Here is a 12,524-nt window from a genome sequence, read left to right on the forward strand (position 1 = left end):
CCTTGGTTGCAAATAAAGTGGCCATTGGTATGTTAATATCAGTGTAGAATAGTAAATTAAAATGACAAAATTTTGTTTTAAAAAATTGTGTTTTCACAAAGTAGGTCACCACCTACTTCTTAATTTTTGCAATTTGAAGGGTTTAAAACACAAATAATCAATTTCAATTATATTTATTTATTGTTAAATATTAAAAATTATGTATTTGTGATATGTAAACTCGATAATTAAAAAATTCGCCCCTAAACAAAATGAAGTGAAGTTAATTTACTTTTTATATTTTGACACAAAATTTTGATAAATCACGTGCAAAATGATAGTTGTATTATATGCATATATAGATGTACATGATTATTAAATTAAATTTATCAAAAAATACTGTAATAATAATTATCATTATCATTATCATTATTATTGTGGAGTGCGCGGTCTTGTGAGTTGTGGATATACCATTAGTTCATTAGCCTTATTATATAGCTCCGTTTTACCGCCATTTTCAAATTCACAAAAACCGATCGAGCAAGTGATACACATCAAGAGCAAACCATCGAATCTTCTATTTAGCAAGTGAGATTCTAGTTTGAATTCATTATGTATTACATCAATTAATCGATTGAAATTGCAGTTCGTCTATTCATTATCGACCATATAAAGAGGTTTCAAACCCTAATTTTCGAATCGGTACTGTTATATGTTACGATATGAAGTTTTTGCAGGTTTTTTTCACAATTTGAGCGATTAATCGAGTTTAATTGTTATTTAGCTAGCCGTTGTATCGTGGACGTGATCAGTAGGTTGTATATACCTTAAATGTCGAATTCTCGTTCACGTCTTTTATATCCGTCAATTAGGTTAATTATATGTTATTATATGATTATCTTTCAGGTTTAATCACAATCGGATCATTTAAGCTGCAATCTTCATGTTGTAAATCGTTCTAGTACTTTGTGTTGGATCTCATATCTGCTTCAGGACGGCATTGAAATCACTAGGTATATTTGAAATTGAATGTAGTGAATCAGTCACAAGTTTATCTAGCATTTTTTCCTTCCTTGTTAAGTATGCACGAATCATATCAAGTATTGCTTTAAAATGAGTATAGTACTAAATTTGTAACAGTTATCTTGAATTTGTTTAGTTTATATTCAACTGCTGATTGTTTATGTTTCTAGCTGAATTAAGATATGGTATCTGCTGTGGTAACAGATGATCATTACAACATAAAACTTTTTTCAGTCTTCTGCAACAAGAAGCCACAATGCATAAGTGTGTAGTAGAACTTCATAACCTAAGGCTATTTCCAGCTATGCTTCCTGACTCATTACAGTATATCTACTTTTAAGTGTAGGTGTGTGGTAGATACTCATAACCTAAGGCTATCTCCTGCGAAATGTGTTGAAACTCGTGCTGATATTCTGCTCACTTAATAACAAGTTTAGCCTCAATTTCATTTCTTACTTAGCGCAGGGTATGCCTACAAAATCTAAGTTTTATGGTTTGTGTTAGTATATGTCTACTTATCCTTTAGTTTTTGATTGCTTATAATGAATGTAAGATACATGATCTTAATATGTGAAAGGCTATGTCATGCTAGTTATTTGGACAATGCTTATAAAAAAGTGTGAATATAATAGTTCTGGTTTTGGCAAAGGCGTTAGACACTTGAAAATGTTGCAGCAATGAGACATGCTATAATATTGTTCAAATGTCTAACTTATTAACCAGGCTTTTGTAAATAGACAGTAAAATTTGGACTCTTGCATAGCTTATCTATAATTCCACAACATGAGGATATCGTATTTGGTTATTCCGTTACTTTTGTGAAGCAAATTTTCGCTTTCATCAGAAAATATCCGAATGACAAAAAGAGTGTAGTCATTCGTTTGTTAATGGCAATCATGGTTGATCTTTTAGCTAAATTTATTGCTATTTTTTGCAGTCTTTGGTAGTCCTTACTCATTATGATTTTCTACTTTCATAGTATAATAACTGCAAACAAAACTTATTCAAATGGTAGTCTATATGAACAGGTCTTAACGACTGTTAAGGTGAATCCACTTATCAGGATATTATTGCAAACACAGCAATGAGATGCAACGCATGCTGGCGGGAACTGGAAGGACGAGCTATATCTACCACATGTGGCCATCTCTTATGTATCCTAAGTTTAAAATGTTTCGTAAAATGTAGTCAGTTAGATCTATTTCTCAGTAGTGAATGTTGTGTGCTACTAAGTTTCCTTAATTCCATTAAAAGGCAATGAGGATGCTAGTAAGATACTAGGCAACGATGCCGCCTGCCCTATTTGTGATCAAGTTCTTTCTAAAAGGTATAAGTACATTTCGATACAGCGGTATAAAATTTCTATGTGTCTGATTGTATACTTCAGTTTGATCCTTCTTGACATCTTAGTCAAATACATGAATACTTGCACAACTTATTTATCTGAATATAACGTAGGTCTGACCTTAGATAGGAGATACACTATTCATCTTTAACCATTTGGATCAAATATTTCTCTTGGGCATCATATGTGTTAAAGGCTTTGTTTGTTAATCAACAAATCTCTGCAATATCCTGTATTTAACTAGTATCTTTTCTTTTTAAAATTAATGTTCTGTGTTTTTTTTCTTTATTTGTTCAGCTCTAATTTTACTCCTTTTTTATGAGTCAAGGCCTCTTTAATGTTCTTGTAATTTTTGGTGTTTGCTAGTTATTGTCTTCGCAGAGGATCTTGGATCTTCATGTCCTAGACTGCATTCAACTCGCCTCGTTAAATTCGTAGCTATCTCATTTTTATGTTTGGTTGCTTATTAACTTGTTATCTTTTCTGCTTTCAGTCTCATGAAACCTGTGGATATCAACCCAAATGACGAATGGGTAAATGTAAGAAAACGAATCTTGTTCTCAGTAAAGATTTAAACTATACATATTGTCAGAACAACCTCAGTTTTGTTATGAACTATCTTGAGTGCTTAATCATTATTGTAGCGAGTAGCTTCTTTCTTTATAATTTCTTTTATATGCTTCACTGCAGATGGCTATGGCTGGAATATCTCCTCAGATATGTATCCTATGAAATTGATATTTTCTTTAAAAAAAAAATTAGCCATCTTTTTACATGTACACACAAATAACCTCATTCCCTTGAGATCTCTGATTTTAAATACCATGCATAATAATAATAATACCTCAGAACATGTGTTATTTATTGGTGCATTACGTATCTGCCACTTGCATATTTTCTTTGACACACACTAAGTAATGAAGAGTGCATATAGAAGCGTTATGTTCTACATTGGGCAAAAAGAATTAGAAATGCAGTTCAAGATGAACAGGATAGTAGCTCAGTGCAGGCAGAAATGTGAGACAATGCAAGAGAAGTTCACTGAAAAAATGGAGCAGATCCATACTGCATATCAGAAAATGTCCAAAAGATGCCAAATGATGGAACAAGAAATCGAAAACTTGTCCAAAGATAAGCAAGAGCTCCAAGAAAAGTTCTCTGAAAAATCCAGGTCAGCTTTTTTTTTTTTAAAATCCAAGAAAAATCCAGGTCAGCTATTTGTAATGAACTTGATTTTCGATTGCTGAAGTATCATTAAGTTTTGTACGTCCCATTGACAGGCAAAAGCGCAAACTGGATGAGATGTATGACCAGTTGAGAAGTGAGTATGAGTCGGTCAAACGGTCAGCCATTCAGCCTGCAAACTTCTTTTCAAGGACAGAGCCTGATTTGTTTGCCAGTCCAGCCAACATGATGGATAACAGAGATCACATGAGGAATGGTAATCTTATTTTACTCATTTAAAATTGTTATGTCAAGATTACTACACCTAATCAGTTTTAGATATGTAAACCTTCATTGACTTGCGATGTTGGTATTACCCCAAGAAATGCTAGTTGACTTATTTGATGTAGATTGGGCGGTTTTGACCCCTGCCACTCCAGGACCCCGAGAAGATATATGGCCACAAACAACAAGACAAAACAGTTCTAATTCTGGGCCATTCGACATCCCTCCTAGCCCACCCACTAAACATTCAGCAGTTCCAGTTGATAACAGAAGACCTATTGGTCGCTCCATGTTCGGCGGCGGCGGCGGCGGTGGAGTTGGCGGTGGTGGTGGTGGGGGTGGAGCAAGCAACCCCTCTATGACACTTAGAAATCTGATATTGTCACCAATGAAACGTCCTCAGGTCTCTCGTAACCGCCCACAGTTATTCACGTAAGTAACATGTTTAACTCGTGGACTAATTGTCCTTAAAGTTTCCTGTTTCAATTATCAAATAAAACTTAATAATCTGTAGCTCTTCGGTTCTCTGTTGCATTCTAACGCCAATATCTTGCCTTATCTTAATCATATCCAGGTTATAGATTAGAGAGAGGAGCAACCAGCAATAATCGACGAGTCTGTTCATATTCTTCTTACGTGTAATTGAAACCAAATATACTTTCACTTGCTTCATTCAGTATCTGATACTTGCACCTTTTGTTACTAGAATATGATGCAAAAGTAAGTAGGTGATCTGATATTTTGATTGTTGCTTAATACCTACTGTTGTTAATAAAGGAAAGCCATATTCGGCTAGTAGCTGATGAGTAAAGAGCTAGCTTTTAAACATTCCTTGCTAGGATGAAAAGTATCACATTACACCTTACTGATTGCTTCTAACTTTTAGTTAATGGCTTGATTAAATCGTGTATTATCTTTTTGATATGCTTTTCGATATTTTTCGTTGTATTGGATTATGAACAGTTTGACTGTAAACCCCAATAGATACACTTTGTATATATTTACATCTCAGACGCTGTGGTATGGACAATATACTAAACGACTTATATGTGATAACTGCTGCACATCATCTAAACATGAATTTTACCAGAATTTCTTAACTGGATTGGTTCATCATATCCTTGTGCGAGAATATCAGATATAAACGACTAGAACATCTTATGATTGATGATTGTCCTTGACCTAAATACTGGGTCAAAAGTTAGCTAATCATCTACTTATGCTTTGGTCATTCTGGTGCCCAACATTTGAAGCGTTAGGCAATCTATGTTGGACAGTTGATCAGTATGGTTGATCGAGGCTCAGTTGGCCAAGCTTTGAACCATGATGAATGTTTCTATGTCTTGGTTGTTTAGCTTTTACCATATTCAAGTTTAGGTTTTCCAGTTATTCAAGTATAAATTAGTGATCATCGATTCTAACACTGACTTGAAATAAGACCCTATAGTGTAGGACCTGTGATATGATCCATAACAATAATAAAAATGTTGAGTCCGTTAAGACGGAGCCTAAAAGACAAACTTGCCCATCGGGTTGGTATAGGGATTATTATGCAGCCCATAGAAAGTAAATGTGTATGTTTTGTCTTTTTCTGTTACAAAAGTATCGATAAGTAGTGGATTGAAGGAGAATGATGTAACAAACTTTTGAATCAATACCTCTCAAATTTTGTTGAAGAATTGGCCAGCTCGAAAGAGGTCATATCATTTGGTGCTTTCATTGTCATCATCGAATTCAATCATGGTGGAAACATCAACAAATCAAACTGAATTACTTGAACGATTAACTAAACGAATTATTTAAGCATTACAACCATTGATTACAGTAGCATCTCTACGGGACGAAACTTCATTTATATCATAAAACTAAATGTGAGAATTTGACTTGATTGTAAATGGGTCAAGTAAATGAAACGGGTTGAGAATTTTGTTGTACATTTGTGTTTTGATTTTGGATTAATGATATTGATATGAATTGTGATTCGATTTTGGGTTAATGATAAAATTAGAGTTTGATATTTGGGTAAAAAGATGAAGATGTAGATGATAGAGTTAAAAAGAGAATAGAATATTAAAAATACAAAAATACCCTTATGTGTTTGTCATGTGATTTTATTTAACGAGATAAAATACCGCCCGTTAAGTTCAGGGTCAACCGTAAAAGAGTTTAATAGTTCAAGATCAACGAAGTCAATAAAAAAGATAAAGGTTGCATCTTGTTTGATAAAACGTTTAGGGACAAACGACAAATTTTTGTGTAATAAATAATAAATAATTAAATTAAATATTAAAGAAAATGAAAAGAGAGAAGAACTTGGGCATGTGATAGTCCGTAATTGGATCCATCATATCACAACCGCATACCCACAAACCCTATCCAAAAAATTCGGACAAACCAAACTTAACCCAGCAAACAAAATTAATACCCAAATATCGACCCAACCAGGCACATATCGTCGGGTATTTCGTCGAATCAAGATCCTCTTTTCATAATCCATAATACCAAAACGAACCGTAACCCTAATCATCCTTTCCCGGATCATCCACTACAATCGGATTCTCAGATACACCAACATGGAGACCCTTATATAAATTAGAATACAAAAAAAGGTTCGAATCTCTTCTTCTTCTTCTTTATTACTTCATGCTTACATCCTTAATATTTTTATTTAACACCTGTTTATTTATTTATTAACCTTTGCTAAAATAATACGAAATTTACCTTGTCATTCTTTTGAAACTGAAACCACACCAATTTTTTACTGTTCAGGTGGCCAAGTTCCATACCGAAATTACTTTTTGATTTACGATATTACATAAGAAACAGGTAAAAAAAAAATAGAATAAAATTACAGGTCTTCAATTTCAGGGGAAAGTATAAATATTGCATTTTGATGATGCTCCCAGAAAAGGATATGCAAATTCATATCACAATAAACTTATTTAATGATACATTGTTCTTTAAAGTTCATGTAAATGTAAATTCTAATTTGCATATAAGAAGTTAAAATCTCTATTTACCCAAAAAAAAAGTTGAGATCTCTGCACATTCAGCATCTTTATCATTGCTTTACCATAATGCTAATTTTGTGGTTTATTTGTTTCAATTTTCAGTTATCATACTTCGATGAAGAGTTTGTAATTTTTATTTTAAGTGTGCTGATATATTCAGTCATTTTAATAGGTTCGTTATCTACTTTATACGATGGAAATACAAAGCGAAGCTCCTGCTAAGAAATCGAAAAGGTTAACTTCTGTAGTTTGGAATCACTTTGAGAAGGTCCGAAAAGCCGACTCATGTTACGCCGTGTGTGTACACTGTCAAAAGAAGCTTAGCGGATCAAGCAACAGTGGGACCACCCATTTACGAAATCATCTAATGCGGTGTCTAAAACGATCCAATTTCGACGTTTCACAAATACTTTCTGCTAAGAAGAAGAAAAAAGAAGAGCATGTTACCATCGCTAATGCTAATATCAGTTACGACAGCTACAATGGCGTTCAGATAAAAGAAGAAAACATCATCCCAATCGCTTACAAGTTTGACCAAGAGTCAAAGATTGAAGAAAAAGTTAACCTTGGTAGTTGTAAGTTTGACCAAGAACGAAGTCGACTTGACTTGGCCCGTATGATCATGTTACATGATTATCCACCAAATATGGTGGAACATGTTGGATTCAAAATATTCGTAAAGAATCTTCAACCGATGTTTGAAATTATCACCACGAGTGCCGTCGAATCTGACTGTTTGACTATTTATGCAAAAGAAAGGCAAAAAGTGTTCGAAATTATACAGAATTTGCATTGTCGAATTAGTCTTGCTGTTGGCAAATGGTCTTCACCAGAAAACGTCGAATATCTGTCTTTAACCGCAAATTATATCGACGACAACTGGAAATTACAAAGGAAAATATTAAATTTCTTGACTTTAAATTCTTCTCAAACGGAAGACGCGTTATCAGATTTAGTCATAAAATGTTTAATGGACTGGGATGTGGACCGAAAACTATTTTCAATGACACTCGACGATTGCTTTAGTCATGATGACATCACCTCGAGAACGAAAAGTTGGTTATCCCAAAATCGCCCTCTTTTGAGAAACGGTGAATTATTCGACATGCGATGCGCTTCACATCTCGTGAAATCGCTTATTCAAGATTGTATGGAATCACTTAAAGAAGTGTCCGAAAAGATTCGCGAAAGCGTGCGGTACGTTAAAAGTTCGCTAGTCACACAAGCGAAGTTCGACGAGTTGGCTCAACAGGCCGATATCGCAACTGTAAAAAGTTTACGTCTTGATAATCAAATGAGATGGAATTCGACGTATTTAATGTTAGATACAGCTTTAGAATACAGGGGCGCGTTTTATTTACTTCAAGAACACGATTCTGATTACGCAACGTCTATTTCTGAAGAAGAATGGCAATGGGCGAGCTCGATTGCTTCGTTTATGAAACTTCTTGTTGAGGTCACAAAAGTCTTTTCACATTCACAAAACAAATTTCCAACTGCAAACATATATTTTTCAGAAATATGTGATATTCATATACAGTTGATTGATTTTTGCAAAAACCCAGATGAATTTATCAGTTCCCTTGCAACAAATATGAAGATCAAATTCGATAAATATTGGGATAAATGTGGGTTAGGGTTGGCAATAGCTGCAATTTTAGATCCAAGATTTAAGATGAAGCTTGTAGAGTACTACTATAAACAGATTTATGATATAGAAGCTCCCGAACGTATACGAGATGTTTCCGAGGGTATTCGGGAGCTTTTTAATGAGTATTCTATCGACCCGTGTTCACTTGATGACGTGGCAATGCAAGGTGGCAACGGTTTGGACCGGTTAAGAGGGTTTGATAAGTTTCTTCATGAAACTTCAAACCACCAAAACGCGGTTTCGGATTTTGATAAGTATTTAGAGGAACCCGTTTTTCCAAGAAATAACGGCTTTAATATTCTTAATTGGTGGAAAGTTCACACACCGAGGTACCCGATCTTGTCGATGATGGCACGTGATATTTTGTGTGTTCCGGTTTCGACTCTTGGATCTGAGCTGGCGTTTAGTACAGGTGGCAGAGTTCTTGATATTCATTTGAGATCTGTTGATCCTGATATTCGACAAGCTTTGATTTGTGGGCAAGATTGGCTGCGGATGGAACCCGAGGGTACATACTGAAACTGACTATTTTTATATTCTAAAGGTGTTCATTTCGAGCCATTTACTTCTGGTTAGGTCGGTTTGGGTTGTATTTGATTTGTAAAGGTCCATTTGTATTTAGGAAAAACATCCTTGATCATTTTGCTCTAACTTTTTTTTTTTTTGCTATGTTAAAAATGATATAGAGTAGTTATTATGGTATTCATATTTGGGTCAATAATTATCTACAGGAAAAAACAAATTCTTGGACGACAAGAGTTTCTGGTCAACCGTACCTGACCAACCTGTTTTGACACCCATTGAGTCGACGTAGGTCCCATTGCCTCGAAGGTATAATTTATTTCTGGATTGTATTATATTGTAAGCTTGTAGGTGATCTGGTGATGTAATGTTGCTGATTTTTTGCTTATACCATTTGTTTTTGATGCTAGGTTGATAGAATTTGATGAGTACAGATCACTCGAAGTTGTGTTTATTACAGTTACTTAAACGTAATTGCTGAATAACTTCACTAGATGTATATGATGCTGCTGCAGACTTGGTAATGGTAATTAGAGATTTGCATAAACGTAGTTTTTTTATGGTGATTATTAAATGGATTCTTTTTCTTGATTTGGAGTTTTGGTTTTTAGCTGTGAATCTTCTAATTTGACGGCTTTATAATTTGTCTCATTCGGGTTTATGTACTTATGACCATGAGCAACTGAATCAGATGGTATTTAGGTGTAAATTTTAAGGAAGTCAGATATTTCATGTTTGTTCTTCCAATGTGTTTTTTTGGGCACATGTTTTTGCATCTTGTTGACTTGTTTCTTTGATACTTGATGCATTGATCATATATCATATATATACATGAATTCACAGATATATTAAAGAATGGATACTGAACTGATGATCTTCCTGTATAAAACTTTACTTGATCAATACGGAAAAAAGTGACTAATTACACTGAACGAAACATGGAAATGAACTACACAAGGTCTCGAAAAGTAGCTGTAACCGTAGGCTGCTGTTCCTGCAATCCCACAAGTAGTGTACTGTAATTAGTAAGACACACTAAAGAATCGACCAAATAACACTCGGAGTCAAAGGTAGTTGCAGACTTGTAGCTCCTTTTATGTCAAGCATGTAGTTATAGTTTAATCGTAAAGCTGCCGATACATGTGTTGTGCATATTATGTTTTAGAATCTGAATTGTATACATATCTATGTAATTCGAGTATTATAGTGTCTGATTCTGTAGTAAAAATGGTTAATGAGGTATAAGTCACTATTGAAGGTTTGATTTGGGGTGTGAAACCGGTAAACATATGAGGTTTTCCTATTCAGGTTACATGGAGAGGTCAATTTAGGTTGTGAGTTGTGACATCTTAAATTGGTCAAATCGAAGAAAATACTAGCAAAGTGGTGAATGGGTCAAACCCAATCTACTTTTGATGCTTGCAACATTCTAATTTGGTTGTATCCAAATAATTTTGTTAAGTTCTAATACATTGTGTGTGGCAACCCAACCCGTCCAGTCGTTTCTTGACCTGCACTATAGAAAAACATGAGTAAACAAGAACTTGTTTTGACTGATGTGCCCATCTTGACACCTTCATTCACTATCTTTGTATCAAACTTATATATGTACCTGGATATCAACAACAGAGTGGCCTTGATCGAGCGGCTTCCCACTTTCATCATAAAGAATGAGCCCACTAAACCTCGGAAACTCACACTTCCCACCCATAAGTATGGGCCGCTGCCACACCGGAGACGTCGCATTATGACTGGGCCAGCCCACCTCACCGCCACCTGTACTCAGCAAAGGCGTGGGCTGCTCTTTCCTACTCGCACTCAAATTCCCTTCCCATTTACTAGCCTTACTCCACCTTAAACATTGACCCATTGACCCGTTCACCTCACCGGGCTCAACCACAACACCACGGTCTTGAATATTCATTCTAGCTTTCTTCCCTAAGGCTGTTGCAGCACAGAGCCCGACTACCGCGACAACGAGAAAAACGGTAGCGGCAAAGAAGATTACAACAGCTTGAGTTGAAAGCTTCAGTTTATCTTCCAAGTTCCAAATTGCTTCCATTGAAATATGGTTTATGTTTTGCATGGAAGAATAAGTGATTTGTAGAGGTTTGTGGTTAGGAACAATTGGGCCCGATTTGGTGCAAAGTCATTTTCATTAAATTAGCCGTTACGAGTTTTAAATAATGGAGTCAGTTGTCACGAGGATGTTGAAGCTACGGTGGATCATTGATGAGAGACAACATTAAATTAAATATTCACTCCTAACTTCACATTTATTTACTTACCGTTTTTTTTTTTTTTTTTTTGGCAAAATAACTAAAACTTATATAAAAACGAAAACGTTTTCGAAAAGAAAACGTCTTCAACCGAAGGATACAAGAGGAATACAACGATGAGGCTCGAACCTAGAAAGCGACACAACCACTATTTATACTGAGCCTCAACTACACAATAACAAAACGATCGAGCTTACTAAAAAAAGTGAAAAACTAACAACACCTAAAATGCCCTAAACAAGATAAGCTAACGATCACCAAAACATTAATAAGACACAAACCAAATTAAGGATCCACCTTAATCATCTTGCCCTCAACAATTTTGCGCCGAAAATCTTTACCAGAGCGATTTTTAATATCAAAAGAGAGGATATTTGAAGGACCATCTTTATATAAAATACCCGAAGACGTATTTACTTGCCGTTTTTGTACAGAAACTATAATCAATCATTTAAAACTTCCATGTCAAATATTCAGCATCTGTTTGGTGGTTTAAAAAGTATCTAGTCTAGCCTCTAGTCTTCTAGTAATGTGAAATGGTATGTTTAATATGATGGAAGATTAACGTACGTATTTTTTTTCTGTCTTAAAAAAATGTTTAATATTATGTTGAATTTAAAACAAATTTAATAAATGATGAGTTGAGCGTTATATAAATAAATAAAAGTAAATTTTATAGTTAACTGATATTTATTACTCTAGTTATACACTTATACTATGTATTTATAGTCGGGCTATTAGCCAAAATGCTCATTTTTCAAACGAACTACAATGATTCGTCTTCAAAAAAGAAAATTGTCAAAATGCCCTCGCAAGTCGCAAAGTGCCTTGCGACCTTGTGACTAGACGACCATGCAAACTCTGAGTCGCAATGTGCATTTTGACAAAAAAAAAAAAAAAAAAAAAAAAAAAATTAGGACGAATCCTTATAGTTCGTTTGAAAAAAAGGCTAATTCTTGTAGTCCTCACTAATGACTTTTGTGCAAATGCTTGTGTTGTTCCATTTTTGGGTTTAAATACGATCTACTTAATTGTTAAGAAAGAGTATAAAAAGGTTGGTCAAAATAATTAAATGGGAGAAGCCGGGAAATATATATATTTCATGTTCGTATTGGTTAGATGAAAAAGTTAGACGGTTTGGTAATGAAATGAAAAGAAAAGAAATAGCAAGCGTAAGTTAATAGTCATTACGGGTAAATGAAAATGGTATGATCAAATTTCCATGAGTTTTAAATCATGCACGTTTAATTTAGGCTCTAAGTGGC

The 12,524-nt window shown here is 34.6% G+C and overlaps 3 protein-coding genes across 5 annotated transcripts; 2 read left to right on the forward strand and 1 right to left on the reverse strand.

The window, feature by feature from the left end:
- Positions 1-435: 435 nt before the first annotated feature.
- On the forward strand, positions 436-4,232 carry LOC139851389 (E3 ubiquitin-protein ligase CCNB1IP1 homolog). Of its 3 annotated transcripts, none has more exons than XM_071840418.1 (10): positions 436-567; positions 717-794; positions 886-992; positions 2,031-2,156; positions 2,257-2,329; positions 2,841-2,886; positions 3,038-3,068; positions 3,263-3,518; positions 3,628-3,788; positions 3,922-4,232. In XM_071840418.1, exons 4-10 carry the CDS (start codon positions 2,087-2,089, stop codon positions 4,230-4,232), a joined length of 948 nt encoding a protein of 315 aa, XP_071696519.1. In that variant the 5' UTR covers positions 436-567; positions 717-794; positions 886-992; positions 2,031-2,086. The 3 variants fall into 3 exon arrangements, with proteins under 3 accessions (XP_071696519.1, XP_071696521.1, XP_071696520.1); XM_071840420.1 differs by having other exon boundaries at positions 3,952-4,232; XM_071840419.1 differs by having other exon boundaries at positions 717-992; positions 2,018-2,156.
- A 2,748-nt stretch (positions 4,233-6,980) lies between these two features.
- On the forward strand, positions 6,981-9,694 carry LOC139853315 (zinc finger BED domain-containing protein RICESLEEPER 1-like). The gene is made up of 3 exons (XM_071842688.1): positions 6,981-8,966; positions 9,190-9,289; positions 9,391-9,694. Exons 1-2 carry the CDS (start codon positions 7,001-7,003, stop codon positions 9,270-9,272), a joined length of 2,049 nt encoding a protein of 682 aa, XP_071698789.1. The 5' UTR covers positions 6,981-7,000; the 3' UTR covers positions 9,273-9,289; positions 9,391-9,694.
- A 215-nt stretch (positions 9,695-9,909) lies between these two features.
- Positions 9,910-11,042, reverse strand: LOC139853441 (uncharacterized). The gene is made up of 2 exons (XM_071842835.1): positions 10,593-11,042; positions 9,910-9,974 (listed from the first exon to the last, which is right to left on the reverse strand). The coding sequence occupies exons 1-2, from the start codon at positions 11,040-11,042 to the stop codon at positions 9,930-9,932; spliced, it is 495 nt and encodes a 164-aa protein (XP_071698936.1). The 3' UTR covers positions 9,910-9,929.
- Positions 11,043-12,524: the final 1,482 nt, after the last annotated feature.

This window comes from Rutidosis leptorrhynchoides, chromosome 6, assembly GCF_046630445.1.
Source record: "Rutidosis leptorrhynchoides isolate AG116_Rl617_1_P2 chromosome 6, CSIRO_AGI_Rlap_v1, whole genome shotgun sequence".
Classification (NCBI taxonomy): Eukaryota; Viridiplantae; Streptophyta; class Magnoliopsida; order Asterales; family Asteraceae; genus Rutidosis; species Rutidosis leptorrhynchoides.